This window comes from Hippocampus comes, unplaced genomic scaffold (genome assembly GCF_001891065.2).
Source record: "Hippocampus comes isolate QL1 unplaced genomic scaffold, H_comes_QL1_v1.1 scaffold51, whole genome shotgun sequence".
NCBI lineage: Eukaryota > Metazoa > Chordata > Actinopteri > Syngnathiformes > Syngnathidae > Hippocampus > Hippocampus comes.
The window spans coordinates 250,343-265,368 of NW_017805497.1; the positions used below are offsets into that span (position 1 = coordinate 250,343).

At 44.2% G+C, this 15,026-nt stretch overlaps 1 protein-coding gene across 2 annotated transcripts in view; it reads left to right on the plus strand.

Annotated features, from left to right (window-relative positions):
* zcchc7 (zinc finger, CCHC domain containing 7) overlaps positions 1–15,026 on the plus strand; it is a 38,059-nt gene extending 23,033 nt beyond the window's left edge. For both annotated transcript variants that reach the window (XM_019876749.1, XM_019876750.1), the window contains exons 4-10: positions 1,298–1,344; positions 1,438–1,575; positions 1,662–1,829; positions 4,359–4,394; positions 13,033–13,128; positions 13,284–13,401; positions 13,703–15,026. In XM_019876749.1, coding sequence (XP_019732308.1) covers positions 1,298–1,344; positions 1,438–1,575; positions 1,662–1,829; positions 4,359–4,394; positions 13,033–13,128; positions 13,284–13,401; positions 13,703–14,244 — 1,145 coding nt within the window. In that variant the 3' untranslated portion in view covers positions 14,245–15,026. The remainder of the gene's footprint in view (positions 1–1,297; positions 1,345–1,437; positions 1,576–1,661; positions 1,830–4,358; positions 4,395–13,032; positions 13,129–13,283; positions 13,402–13,702) is intronic.

The following is a 15,026-nucleotide window of genomic DNA, read 5'->3' on the forward strand; positions in this document are numbered from 1 at the left end:
AGCGGCGCTGAGCAGAATAGCGATAAGGGCTTGGATACGGCGAGTCAGAAAAAGAAAGAGGGCGAGAAGAGTGTAATATTTGATTTTGGCTCAAGGCTGCGTGTTTGTCCAAAGGCTCAAAACTGTCAAGCAGCTAATCGCGGAGATGGATGCACGGCTGTGTCTGTATGCGTGTGTGGAAGCATGCGAGCCCGCGGCGGGTCATTGCCACCAGCTCATAATTAATGCCAAGAACATGTGTCTGTGTGTGTTTCCGTTACAATTTCGGGATGTCAGTTAGTGTTTTGTGCCTCTTAAGAGAATACGCTGCTCTCCCCGGAGGCGCTGTTAGTGTCTCTCGTACAGATGTGCCGCGCTGCCAGTGTCAGTTTCGGTGCACGCTCGTGTGTGCGTGCGTGCGTGCGTGTGTGTATCCTACTCTTATGGGAAACTAAGCTCACGCCTCAGGCTTTTAAGGTCTTCATGTTTATCTATCAGTTTTGCTTCTTCTGTTGACGAGTGCTGGGACAAAATAGCTGCATCATAATACAGTAGACTGCATTGTTGCTTTCGCAGTACAGTTTTGGTACACAACATTTGAAATCGATACAGTGGATGTTAGACATGTCAGACAGTGGATATATCGAAGAAATTTAAGTCTGCACATTTCTGTTCAAATGCCAGGGTATTAACTCATTCAATCCCAGCCATTTTCACTGGAGGAACCCCCTCAATCCCAGCGTTTTACTGGATTTTGACTGATCTTGCAAGGCCCACAGAATATTTGGTTCTAATGCTATATAAATATGGAAAATAAAGTTTACCAAAATAAAGTCTAACAAAATAAAGTTTGGACTCTCTTCTTTCCACAGAAAAAAAAACGTATCTATCTTTTTCCATTCTTCAGCAATTGGCATTACAAAATGGCTAAGTTTCATGAAAATGGCGATTCCTGGGCAAAAAACGGAGAAAAAGAGCTTTTTGTAAAAGCATGCGTTTTAAGCACATGAGGCACCACTGCCACCTACTGGTCGCTTTTTTACATGATTTACAATGCAAACGGCTTATTCTCATTCACAGATTGCATCAGACCCCCCTCCTCTCTGACACAAAAAAAAAAGACGTACAAGTATGTCCTTGGTAGGCGGGGCCTAATTTTAAAAAGACGTACAAGTACGAAGTACAAGTATGAAACCGAGATTATCATTTCAAAACGTTTCCCATCATTTGTGTGATCTCAGCTCGAAAGCAAAGTAGATGTTGGGAAAAGGCTACTTTTGTACAACTGTGTTGAAGCCAATGTTTTCTGTTTTTCCAGAAGTTGAAGAAGATGGCAACTGGGTGATTTCAGTCAAGGACAGGGAGGTATCTAGGAAGATTTCATTGGTTGTATGACAAATAATCTGAGTGGTTGCCTGTCACTGTCAATTGATGATGTATTTACTGTCTTTGTTTCAGGCTCAAATCTTCAACAAAGATGGGCGAGGCAGGGCAGCCGTATCGCGTGTTGTCAACAGATATTATACCGAGAAGAATGTCCGTTGCCGAAGCTGTGATAAAATTGGACATCTTTCCAAAAACTGCCCTGAACCCAAAGTCAGTGCTTCTTTTTTGGGGGCAAAATGTACATTTGTCGAGAACATGTGCACAACTGCTTAAAAAAATTTTTTTTGACTCCACAGAAGCCCGTTTGCTTCCTTTGTGGCAATTCTTGTCACAAGACCACTGAGTGCCCCCATAAGCACTGCAACAACTGCGGCCTTCCAGGTCACATGTACCGTTCCTGCAATGAGAGGCCTTACTACCACAAACAGTGCCACCGCTGCGGTATGACGGGCCACTTCTTTGATGTGAGTACAGCTTCCTGTTTTGACAGGAAACAACATTACCAATTGAGTATCGAGACTGGGCAAACAAGGCGAGGGCTCGAGCCGCTCGCAGCGGCCCACCCCAACTCGATGCAGCCTAAGAGTAGTTGGATGCCATGTGAATCAGGTCCACCTTGTAAGGATTGAAATCACATACAGCCAGAGATGTAAAAACTAAAGGAACTCAGTAGTTGACACCTACACGCGAGTTACCCGTCAGGGTTGAATGGAATCTGCAATGGTCAGCACTGGGTTGTCGATGCACTTTGCTCGTAGTACTCAAATGTGCAAGTCCATTATTGCAAATTAAGACGTAGCTTTAAGAGACTTTGAGACACAATGGTTGAAAACAAGGAAGAGAGAGAGATGACGACCAACTTCTCTATTCCTGCTTTGCCACCCAGTGTAGAAAGTAAGTTCAATGCGGGCGGATGACACTTGGCGTGTGAAATGTTCATCTTATTCTATGCTGCAGGCTGCTAAAAAGTCGATGGCAGTAGTTTCGATGTTTGACAGCCCTAATTTGAACCATGCAAACGTTTTTTACCCGGCCTCTTAAAAGAATGGAAATCGCGAATCGTTTGGAACCAGAATCAAAGTGAGGAACCGCAATCGGCTCTGGAATCATTCAAATTCAAACAATGCCCAATCCTATTGAAGAGAATAATAAAAACACCGCACTCTCAAACCACTAAGCGATTCACAATTAATTTGGCTTTGTGCATGTTCTGCTCTCTCAATTGCAAATAAGGTCATCGTAAATGGTTGGAAATTAAAACGTGGGTTTTGAAAATCCAATTCGTCGATTAACCGAAAAAATAATCATCGGTTGCAGCCTGACGGCAGTCAAATATTCACTTTTGGTGACCGTTGGCAAGTGTCCTCACATTTGCTCTCAGAGTAATAATGACTCAAAGGGGGTCAGCACACGCTGCTGTTCACATTAATTGATACACTTGAGTAATTACAGCTTAGTTATGTCTCTGCCATGCTGCATATACGTGTGTGTGTGTGTGTGTGTGTGTGTGTGTGTGTGTGTGTGTGTGTGTGTGTGTGTGTGTGTGTTTGCTCACACTGAAGGGTGAATCTAATGAGCATCAATGACAATTATCCCACCGCAACATCCATTACCGTGCCCACCGGCACTATGGCGGCCGTAGAGCTGGAAAATGCCGCGCGTATGTAAGCAGCCAGCGTGTGTCTCGATGTGCCTCACTTTCTTTTTTTGCACTCCGTCAGTCAGTCATGTACTGTGCCCTGCGTAATGGATGAGTAACCAGGCGAACACCAGAGGGAGACCAGCACGCGGGTTACACCCCGCACCCGCCCCTTTTTCCCTCTTTCAGACCGTTTTTTCACCCACTACACCAGATTTTCCATTTTCTGTGTGTGAAAAGTTGAGTGGAAATTGTAATTAGTTTTCTTGGGTGGTAAAACTTTATTTCTTGGACTCAAAGCGTGTGGGTTTGTGTGTCTGTGAGCATGCACGCTTGTGTTAGCGCAGAAGATGGCTTTGTGCGTGTGCATGCATTTGTGTTTGTGGAGAAGCGAGAGTCAGGTCTCTGTCCCTTGGGCCTTTCTGTGTCTCTCATTAAAGACAGACGGTTGACGGAGCGCAAGTGTGTCGCTCGCCTCGCCTGTCGCCCTCGACAACAACACGCCACCCTGGCGGTCTGGAGGGAGGAACAAACGTGGGGCGTGTGTGTGTTGGGGGGGTGTCGGGAGGTTAAAAGAACGCTTGATGAGATGGCGAACGACACAGCTGTTGAAATTCACATTTATCTTTGTGTTTATGTCTGTAAAAAAAGTCCGGCTGCTTTAATCGGTGCGGCCACAATCTGACCAGTTTTAATTTGGCAGTTTTGTTTTTACTTTGGATCGACCCTGTCGCTGTGGAATTCATTCTTCATGGTCGTTGTGTAGAACAACTCTCAGTATGATGCGGTACAAGTTATTCACCACCCCTCACTACAACCGCAATGATAAGCGTCATGTTAAATGAATATCTTTACGGCACAATGGAGCATTATCATCTTTATCTAGCTCTTGTATTCCATCTCATGATGCGCAAGTGGTTATAATGTTATGTCTGGTAAATCTACCTTTCTTCCTCACAGTAGCTTCGTACTCGCAGGGTGTGTAAGTAGATAAACCTTATTGCCGGCGGCAACTGCGGCATTTTCAATTTCCCAGTGGGAAGCGGCGGCATTTGAGAGAGGATGTCGGAATGCGACGGGAACAGCGTGCCAAAGCCCCGGAGATAATGCTTTAACCACACCAGGACCGAGCGACAAGACAAGGCCGACTGTCGAGAGACTCAGTCATTGGTGGCGGAGATACGGCTGAGGAACACACTGTTTTAAAACAGACCTTTTTTTTTACCCCCCCCCCCCTCACTATGGCACGACTTACTACACTTACAAAATGTATCCATCTGCTTTCTAAAGTCTTTTCACTGTTTATGAATTTAATCAACATACTGTAACTCTGTACCTTTTCTCCTCCCTACAGGCATGTCCCGAGATCTGGAGACAGTACCACATCTCGGTGAGTGTCATACAGTAGAATAAAACATACAACTGTCCATGATGATGTGAGATGCTAGATAAGCCACTGCTATCAGTACCCTGGTGTCAACATTTTGCAAAAAAACACACTTGAAATCTCCCACGTGGCGAAATATGTTGGTTTAAATAAACTGAGGTTGAACCTTTTGGCCATCGTTCCAAAAATACATGTTGGGCACAAACACAGAACTGCTCATCACCAAAGGAAAGCCATGCATACAAGGAATTATTATGCTTTCTCTTCAACTGGAACTGAGTCCTTTGTCAAGGAGGAGGCAACTTTGATTAGTTCCAAATAGCAGTCAGTGTTAGCGCAAAACCTTCAGGATACTGCTGGAAAAAAAAGTAATCATAATCATATCTATAATCATATTAATGTCAGGAAAAGCCTACTCGCAGCTGAAATTTATTTGGGGTTAATCTGGGGCAATTGGGGCGTGCGTTGGCTCCCATTTCACGTGAGTTTGAATGTGATCGGTGAACTCTGAACACAGTCACATCCTCAGTTGTGCAACCACAACTTAACTTCTCAAAAAGAGTTCTCCCTTTTTCCCCGTTTAAGTAATAATACAGATTACAAGTCACATTAACTGTGGTAAAAGTTTTGCATGTGTCATTATTTTACACCAAAACTTGGCATTGGGGGGGGGGGTCTAGACCCTCTATACGTCTGTCTCTCTCACTTTTTCTTCATTTTTCTGCACACTACCAGGTTGCGATTGTCCCACATGGAATACATCCAACCAAAAGTGTTCTATACAACATCTGTTGCTCCCCCCCCCCCCAGTAATACTTGGAGTCATCAGTGTTTTGCCTGAAATGCTACGTGCTAAACTTCAGCTTTACAGATGCCCTGTGTACATTTTAGTCAGTGAAAACGGTATCGCGTCATAATAAAGGCAATCACCGCCCCCTAGTGGCCACACATGTTTTATAATTTTTCCTGTTGGAGGTATGAATGACATTTACAGTGTTAAGTCAAGTGGAGGACAGACCTGGAGAGTAATTGGACCATACTGTATTATATTTAGGAGCCAAGCTATTTGAGGAAATGCGGTGTCTTAACTGCTAACTGCCTCATTGAGAGATTTTGCCTTTCGGCGTGGTTCTACGTGCATTGTGTGCGTGTGTGGGCTTGCGGTTTTATAGTATAAATGTTTTACAGTTAAAGCGGCAATGCCAACAGGAAGCCGTATTTGCCTGTGTGTGGGGGGGACTTTTCTGGAAAGAGAAGTACTTTGCTCCGCCGTGTGTGTGTGTGTGTGTGTGTGTGTGTGTGTGTGTGTGTGTGTGTGTGTGTGTGTAGGAGAGGGTGTGATATAGACCTCAGCCTAAGAGAAAAGAGCAGCTTGTTTGTCAATTAAAAGATGTGATAAAGCATGAAATGTGCTGCCAGCGCCACACGGGACAAACGAGTGAGAAAGAGGCAAGAAGAGTGTGTATTTGCATACATCTCTCTGCGTATCCTCTGTATGTGTGTGCAAGCTCAGGGAGGTCTGTCACTCTCCTCTGTGGAGATTAATTAGCAGGGGCTGTCTCGTGAAAAGGCAGCATCGTTACTGTCGGGGTAGCGCGACTGCAAAGTTCCTGGGGAGACGCCGGCTTGAAAAGACAGGATTCGAGTTTTAATGTTCATATTAGCTCGTTAGCGTGGGACGTCCTTTGCTCTCGGGCACTTTAATTCGAGACCACAAAGGCGAGGAAATGAGTGTCACCTCACAAGATGATGCAACCGTTGAACGTTTGTGTGGCGGCATGTTTTAACGGGTGGTGGATTATGACCCAGGTCTAATTGAAGTATTTAAGCCGTTTAAGCACAGGGAACAGAAGGTCGTTACACATCCAAACTGGCACGGTGCTACAGCGGGGTCTGCACAAAAAAAAAACAAAAAAAATAAAAAAAACAAAGCACTCGCACTTGCACACGCTCACACTCTGCATGCATACACGGGCACGGGGCTTCCTTCTGTTTAAGACAGCCTCATTTTATTCATGATGCCGCTTATGACCCTGAACTCCCCAATGTGAGAAGGTGTGTGTGTGTGTGTGTGTGTGTGTGTGTGTGTGTGTGTGTGTGTGTGTGTGTGTGTGTGTGTGTGTGTGTGAGCTTTGGGAGATGCGACTCTGTCACCTTCCGCTGGGCTCAGCCAGGTGTGAAAAGGCATTCTGTCAGACCTCCCCCTGCAACTGCTCCTTCCTGTGTGTTTGTGTGCATGTGCACGTGCGCTCGGTCCGTTTCTCTTCGCGAGTGTGTCTGTTGTCTGAGTGCACCTGGCCTTCAACTAACAAACTCCTCCAAACCGCACAGTTATGACCACAATGCCCTGGGGTGCTTACTGAGAACATACTGCGATGTCCTCATACATGCACTAAAATATCTTGAGCAGCTATTGGACTAAAAGTCCATCCTATATGTTCTCAGGCTTTATCTGCTTTGAAAACCTTGTGTAACATCACAAGATGTAGTCATTTCTTTCTATTTGCAGTGCACTGCCCATTTGCCTGTCTTTCTTTCTTGCAGTTCTCGTGTTTCGATAGGCTTTGAAAATGATCATTGCAAAATCCTTGAACATTACTTTTGTCGTCAGATTGCATGTGCCGCTACCACCGGCCATTTCTCGCGGACAAACCCAAGTTAAGTCCATCCATCCATCCATTTTCTGATCCGCTTTATCCTCACAAGGGTCGTGGGGCGTGCTGGAGCCTATCCCAGCCGTCTTTGGGCAGTAGGCAGGGGACACCGTGAACCGGTTGCCAGCCAATCACAGGGCACACAGAGACGAACAACCATCCGTGCTGACACTCACACCTAGGGACAATTTCGAGTGTTCAATCAGCCTGCCGTGCCAACCCACACAGGTCAAGTCCATCAGAGATATGGGTATATTATTGTTTATGCTCAAGATTTTCATGAAGTAAAAATTGGCTTTTTTTCCCTGATGATAATGAATTCACAGATCCTTTAAGAGACTAATAAAGGTTTGCTTATCTTATCTTTGTCTGGGTGTGCGTTGAGCTTGTCCTCAGATACACTCAGCGGTCATACAATCAACAATGGATTTAGAATATTTGGCCAGGGAGTTGGGGGGCACACAGAAAGTGATATAGCTGGGGGAGAAGGGGTGGAATTCCGGAACCCAGCATGTGGAGGGCCTCTGGGTAGAAGACAAATGTGAAGGATGGAGAAAGACTGGGAGCAGGTTGAAGGACTGGCCTTATGCACGGGAAAGAGGACAGCTTTTATACACGTAAAGATCATGCATCAATAAACAGGTGCGCACACACACACACACACACACACACACACACACACACACACACACACACGAACCTCAGTCACTTTCTTCCTTTTCTTCTGCCGGGAGCCTTTTGTGCACCGCCGCAACTGGGGTGTCCCTTGTGACTGCTGGGGGACAATCAAAGGCAATGCGGTACCTGTTCATCATTTTCCTGTGAAAAGGAAGTCTGTTTGCCCAATTCTTTTGTCGTAACTTTTTGAAAATGCGTTATGGAGTTCTTAACTCAGCTCAACATATATTTGGGTTTGGGAATAAAAGGTTAAAACAGCAGGGTCTCGGCGGCGCATCAGGAACAAGGTCAGCGCTGGAAGCAGAGAGCGTGAGCAACTCTCTGAGCATCGGATTTGTCTTGGCTTAGGTATGATGCAATGCTGTGTGTTTTTGTGTTTTGAGTCTTTAGTGGTCATGGTGCTCAAACATATGTAAAATACAATTTGGGACTACATTCTGAACGGTCAATATTTTTCATCAGCATAACATGCCTTGTTATACAACCATATGTTATATGAAATGCCATACCTGGGCAGCATGTGGCCAGCAGTGTTTCTCAAAGTTTGGTACTTGTAGTGGTATGTGGGCTCCCTCTATTGCTACCTGAAAGAATCACTGGCTAATTACAATTCAGTTGTATTTAACAATGCATTTGCGCATACATTTTTAGAAACTGTTTTTAAACTCTTCTGTTGATAAATTTGTAAGGTATGATTAATACATTTTAATGGACTCAGTTTTTCAGTACAGTGTTTTAATTTTCCTATGATAAGGTCATGTTCAAGTTATGCATAATATTATAGTAGCCATCATTAATATTACATTGTTCTTATGAATACTTGGGCCTACTACACTCCCATATTTAAATATTTGTCATGATGATACTTAGAGAGGGAAGTATTATTTTTAGGTGGTACTTGGTGTCAGAGATTGATAACCATTGGCCTAATGGTTCGCATTGTCTTACTGACAGTTACAGTACTGTACTGTGTAAGGTAGAGGGTTCGAATCTTGGCTCCAGCATTCTCCGTGGGTCTTGATTGATCTGTCCGTGCTTGCCTGGGTTTTTCTCGGTATTCCGGATTCCTCCCATTTTCGAAAAAGGATGGATGGCAAAAGCAATCTGATAAATCTTTTCTCTTTTAGTCAGCTGGGTTTGAGTCCCTTAAATGGCTGGAGATTAGAAACACTACATGTCCAGGAAATTAACAATGTAAATAGAGGTATTGGCAGTTTGACGTTGGTTGTTTTTACAAAACTCAATTAACTGTCAGACAGTGAAAAGAAAGTGCATTATTTTCTCCGTCTTTAATCAGCGCTCTCAAACTGCGCAGTGTTAGAGCGCACCCCAGTGGTTAAACTCGGAACTGCATTCCAATCCGAAGAATGAACTTCGCACTGGTGTTTCTTGAAAGTTGTGAATTGTAACCGCTGGATCCTTTAATTTAACTTTGACCATCTTCAAAGTCTCTGTGTTTAAGACATGTCCTATGTGTCTCCATAAGGAAGAATTTAATTGAGGGCTTGTCTCTATTTGTAAATGCCCTATTTTACACTAACATCATCTGCATAAAAATAATAACAAAGGGCATTTTGCCTTAATTCCAAAGAATATCTTTTTTTGTTTGTTTTTTACGCTCATGTAAATGAGTGAACCAACCAACAAATATACCATTCACTAATGACTGCATCACTTTTAGAATGTTGTACTGTTATATAAACTTCGTCTTAAATTATGTTCTGGCTATAGATGCAAGGATACACGTTTGTTGATTTTTGTACAAGTATTTTTGCATGCCCTGCTTGGTTGTACATGACAATGTGCACGCACACACACACGCACACGCATCGAAAGGTGCTGTGTTATCAGAGGTCTCGCAGGCTTTGCAGGTCTTTGTGCCTTTCCGCTTAGCTGGATGGTTTCGATTTTGTGCAGAGTGGAGTTGATTGGCAGAGTTGTAGAAAGAAGGTTTCGCCTCCTGACCAGCCCAGAGGAGATTGTATTACTTGTCATTGTCATCCAAAACGCGATGGAATAATCAAACAAGTGTTTTCGATGATGACCATTTGCGGTTTAAATGTCTTTCTTTGGTCTGTTTGTAGCAGTGTGTCTTGATATTTTGTTTGTTATTAACAATTAATATTTTGCATATTTCTCAATTTGCACATTTCTGCCAGCTATTTATTTTTCTTTTGGATCATATCGCTACTCCTTATCTTCCGATGTATTTCCTGATAAATCACAGCTCGAGTTAAAACTCTATGCTAACTAATAGAGTATGTGCACAGTGACATGCCTCTCTCTCTCTCTCTCTCTCTCTCTCTCTCTCTCTCTCTCTCTCTCTCTCTCTCTCTCTCACTCTCACTCTCTCTCTCACTCTCTGTGTCACTCATCCACTCACTCATGATGAGCTGTCTGCTTTGGTCTGAACCCAGCAGTCTTGTGTTGCGAACCTGTTCTCTGTGATCAAGTGTGCAGGTTTGAGCCCTTGTTGGCCCCGTAAGAAATGCAAACCTCTCCCAAATGCTGCAGTAACATATGCAAAGCGGTACCACTGTCTCCATCCCACTTATTCCTGCCCCCGTACACACACACACGTCTGCTTGCATCTCCGGTTGTGTGTGTGTGTGTGTGTGTGTGTGCGTGTGTGTGTGTGTGTGCGTGTGTGTGTGTGTGTTTTCCTTCCGATTGTCGTTTGTAACAGTCTTAGCTTTGTGTTGGTCGAAGGATTATCACGGCTTTGCCACCAGCAGCCAAGCAAGGACCTGAGGAGAGTGGGGCTTAAAAGGACAGAGTGTTGTAGTGTCCAGACAACTGTGGGAACACCGCGCGCGTGTGTGTGTGTGTGTGTGTGTGTGTGTGTGTGTGTGTGTGTGTGTGTGTGTGTGTGTGTGTGTGTGTGTGTGTGCACGCCACAGAAAACGCGCTCGTGTGTGTGCGTGCCACGGTTGGCTGGTTGGCCATGTCGACACAGCGAAGCCTTTAGCTCGAAGCTTCTGGTTCTGCCTTCTATCCACGCCCAGCCTAAACTGTGTGTTCTGTCTCCCCTTTTTACTGACCGGCTCAAGTAACGCTGCTCCACAAAGTCCTCATGTCATCTCAGCAGGAAGTGGATCACATTGTTCTTGCCGCCAATGCACCCAGACTCAATCTGTGCTTTCATGCGGAGAGATGTTGAGTAAAGCGGATCTGCTTAGGCCACTTGTCATTTTGGGGTTTCATGGAGGATGAAGTAAAACGTTCCGGAGATGGTGTCATTTTTTTTTTTTTTTAAATTCTGAACACCGTGGATAATTGCAATGCTGACTGAAACCACAAAAATATTTGTGCGCACTTCATCAAGATAAACACAATTGTTTTTTAAAGTTATGCTGGTGCCGAACAAATTGTAAGACTGGTCCATTGCAAGTGCTGGGCAGCTTCAGAGTTTGAACGACCACTATGTATAATGTCACACGAGATGTCAACATCGCTGAACACAGCTCACTTCAGCAAGTATCTAAGGGTTTGCTGTAGCTTCGGATTTTTTGCGGCTTTGTTGAATAAGCGGCGTCAGCAAGGAAAGTTAAGGGAAAGAATGTATCGCTGCCGTCAGGTGGCATCCTTGCATCTTCCAGACGTCCCCCAAATAAACAACCAAACAAACAAACCTGGTGCCTTGATTTGCCAACATTGCATCATCAAAGAAGGGCAAGCTATTTTCAAACTGTTCAGAGTAAAAGACTAACATGGGAACTGATCAATAGTATCAATTTGTAATATGTATGTATGTGTGTGCACACAACCAGTGTCTCAGAAATGACCGAATTGTTAGAGGTTCACAGTAAACTTGGTTGAATAGATGTATGCGGGATTTTATTTACCATTGATAACTAATGAGACAACATTTGTCCAGTTCTTTTATCTTTTCTTCTCGCAATGTTAATAGTAACTACCAGAAGATTGCATATTCTCAGTTGAACGATTTAGAGGGATACTAAACTTAGTCAGCCCCTTTCACCAGTAAAAAGTTTACATTTTGTGTGCATTGAATTTGATAACTTCATTTTTTTTTCCATGGACGATTATGGATGGCAGGAAAACGGAGACATGGAGCCTTTTTTGGCGAGAATGCGGAACAAAGTCTGAATTTGTCCAAAATGGGTCCTCTTCTATATACTCCATTGACCGCTGACCCACAGTGAGGGCGACTCTCCCTAGCTCATGTGTGACCCGACAGTCTGCAGTTTAGAAAGTGTTGATGCACGGTTTCGTCGGGTCTTTAGAATAACTTGAAGTGTCTACCAGTTGTAGAGAGGCAGGAAGAAAGAGAATCACAAACTCTCTGTCCACAAGTTTGATCTACCCGATTCGGGGATTGGAGTTAGGGGGTCTATGTGCTGGATCCTAGCAAGTTGAGATAACACAAGCCCAAGGTCAGAGTTGCAGCGACATCGGAAAACCTTTTCCATGAATGCCGAATAGGACGAGGCGCAGGGCGAGTAGAGGTCGGCGGGGGCTGAGATGACGAGAACTGTGATCTCTTTGGCGTGCGTGTGTGTCTACGTGTTCACTGTGTGCGCGTGTGCATGTGAGTGAGCATGCACGAGGTCTGTGATCTCCTGGCCTTTGTGATGGAGATAGGCCCGGCCGGTTTGACCCGATAATGACGCAACGCTCTAATAGCATTCATCCTTTCTCCCGCAAAACTACTCAAGCGTTAAAGAGGGAGAGAGGGAGGGATGGGGGGGGCGAGAGAGAGAGAGAGAGAGAGAGAGAGAGAGAGAGAGAGAGAGAGAGAGAGAGAGAGAGAGAGAAGCTGGGAAGAGGCTGCTAACGCTAGCTAAGCTATGTTTAAGAAATGACATGGGCCTCATGTTGTGATCTTGGAATGAGGGGGCATCTTTAGAAGTGTGTGTGTTAGTGTGACACATCAGCAGTAAATACACTGCACTGTGTCTCTGCTCTTGCTCTTTATCAGTGTATATTTGCTGTGCTTACTGAAGCATGCAAGGCTTTCACAGCCCTGGCCCATCAGGGACAGGACCCCATGACACACACACACACACACACACACACACACACACACACACACACACACACACACACACATATCATCCGAGGGTCATTACAGGCGCCTACCTATAGCCGCGGTAATCAGTGGTTTATATCGGCGTCCATATTCACCACAGAGGCCGGTATCAATAGCATGGGAATGATGGGAGAGAAGAGAAAGATTAAAGCACATTGTATCCAGCAGGCTTATTATACGATCACAACTCGAGAGTCATTTTGAATGTTAAACCTTCTTGTCCGAGTTTCTTTCAATTGTGTTCTTCTGTGCTTAGACCAAGGTGGGTCCTCCTCAAAAGCCGCAGCGGGAGGACAATGGCCGAAGCCCCGCCTACTGCTATAACTGTTCCAAAAAGGGTCACTTTGGCCATGTGAGTAATACCGTGCTGTATATAATGTGTTTTCAATGCGTGGATGGACGATGCGTATTAAAACTTTCTGCTCTTAGAATCCTCTTAATGCGCACTTTTGATTGCAAAATTTTAATGACATGGACAACTAAGGCTGCTTTTTGTGTGTGCCTCAGGGGTGCACTCAGCAGAGGATGCTCAAATGGACATATGCTACCACCCCTGTCATCAATTATTACGACACCTCGATAGACATCAAACGCAGACAAAACAGACTGAAGAGCAAGGCTGAAGGTTGGTCACACAGCAAAGGAATACATCAGGCATTTGAAGCAATCGCGTACTAATGTGAATCAAAAAATTCAAGGCAGTTTTGCCAGAATTTCATCAGATTCTTAATTTACAGAACTTGATTATACAAGCATATATGCTTGGAGGCAATCTAATGTGATCCACTGCCAGAAGTGTATTACATGAATATAATCACATTCCTCCCATTAGCTAAATCAGGTCACAAAAATATTTAAGAAAACATCTTCGGTATGATGCAGTGTGGCGTTGTTTTTCAATTAATAATATTATTGTTCTCCCCCAGAACTGAAGAAAAATGGCTTTATGCCCGACAATTCTCAGACTTGGCTTACGAATGGATCACCGAAGAAGAAACAAAAAATCAGCCATGCAACCAATGGCCACCTCTTGAACAATAAATTGGACAGGACTGCTTGCAACCCCAAAGCCACGCACAACCATATATTTTTTAATGACGACAGTGACTCTGAGGCTGCACTCTTTCCCAAAAATAAGTTTAACAAGCACAAACGACAAGCGAGCGCAGGGAAACAGTGGAAGCCCAAGAGAGCGGTGCCGAAGGAACGCCCCGCACTGCCCAAACTCATCGTAGATGACGGGGGAGATTTTCCCAGAGGAAAAGGTGGAGGAGTGAAACCCAAGAAGAAGAGTAAGAAGAATAAACAAGGTTCAGCAGCGGAGCTCGAAGATGATTTTAGGACAGCACCTGGCAAGATGAAGAAAAACAAACATGAAAAGAGAAATCGATATAACAAAATGGCTCTAAAGATGTATCCAACAGATGAGAACCTGTTTAACATAAAGCAAAGGAAATGCAAGCGATAGCAGTGTGTAGTATGAGCCTGTCGAGGTGCCCGACTGTATTTGAGTGTGTGTCAAGGCTGCTAACAGGGTCCGACGTTAACGGTGACCACGTGAATGAGTCGGGCCACCCAAAGTTCACAGATGCTGGCCCGACTGGGCCACCAGCACAAGTTTAATAAATGAATGAGACAAAATCAACATATTCTTTCTTTTTTCAGTGTCTAGTATTCAATATTTAGAGTGTTATCACTTAAATTGATCGGAAATCATCTGTGCTCTTTTTACTCTCGTTGTGCACATTAGATAGCCCCCATTCATTGACACATGGCATGCGACATACGAGCGTGCGTATTCTCCACTCGGTCTACATGCTTCACCATTTCATCCACCAGTAGGCGTATATATTTCGTTTTAAATTTTAAGTTTTGGTCTAAATCTTAATGTCTATATACTGGGGAGTGGAGTGTGGATATTTTTTTATAAGTGGCTGCCTTGATACCCCATACTTGCGTGCATTTTAGCCGCTGAGACGACGCGCTTCGTTTCACCCACAGGAAGGCCGACATATGTAAATGGAGTGTTGTTTTAAATTAGGGCCAGTGTCTGTTCTGGCAGGACCACTTCAACTTGGCTCAGGGTGGCCCGACTATGACCATCCCAAAAGGCCTAATATCGGACTCTGGCTGTTAGTAATTTTGCGTTAACAAAAGTCTAGTAGTGTTAATTTGTTCTGTTCATTCCTGTTTCAATTCAGTTTGTCTCCATTAAACAAAAATAAATTGTATCTTATTTTGTTCTGTTCA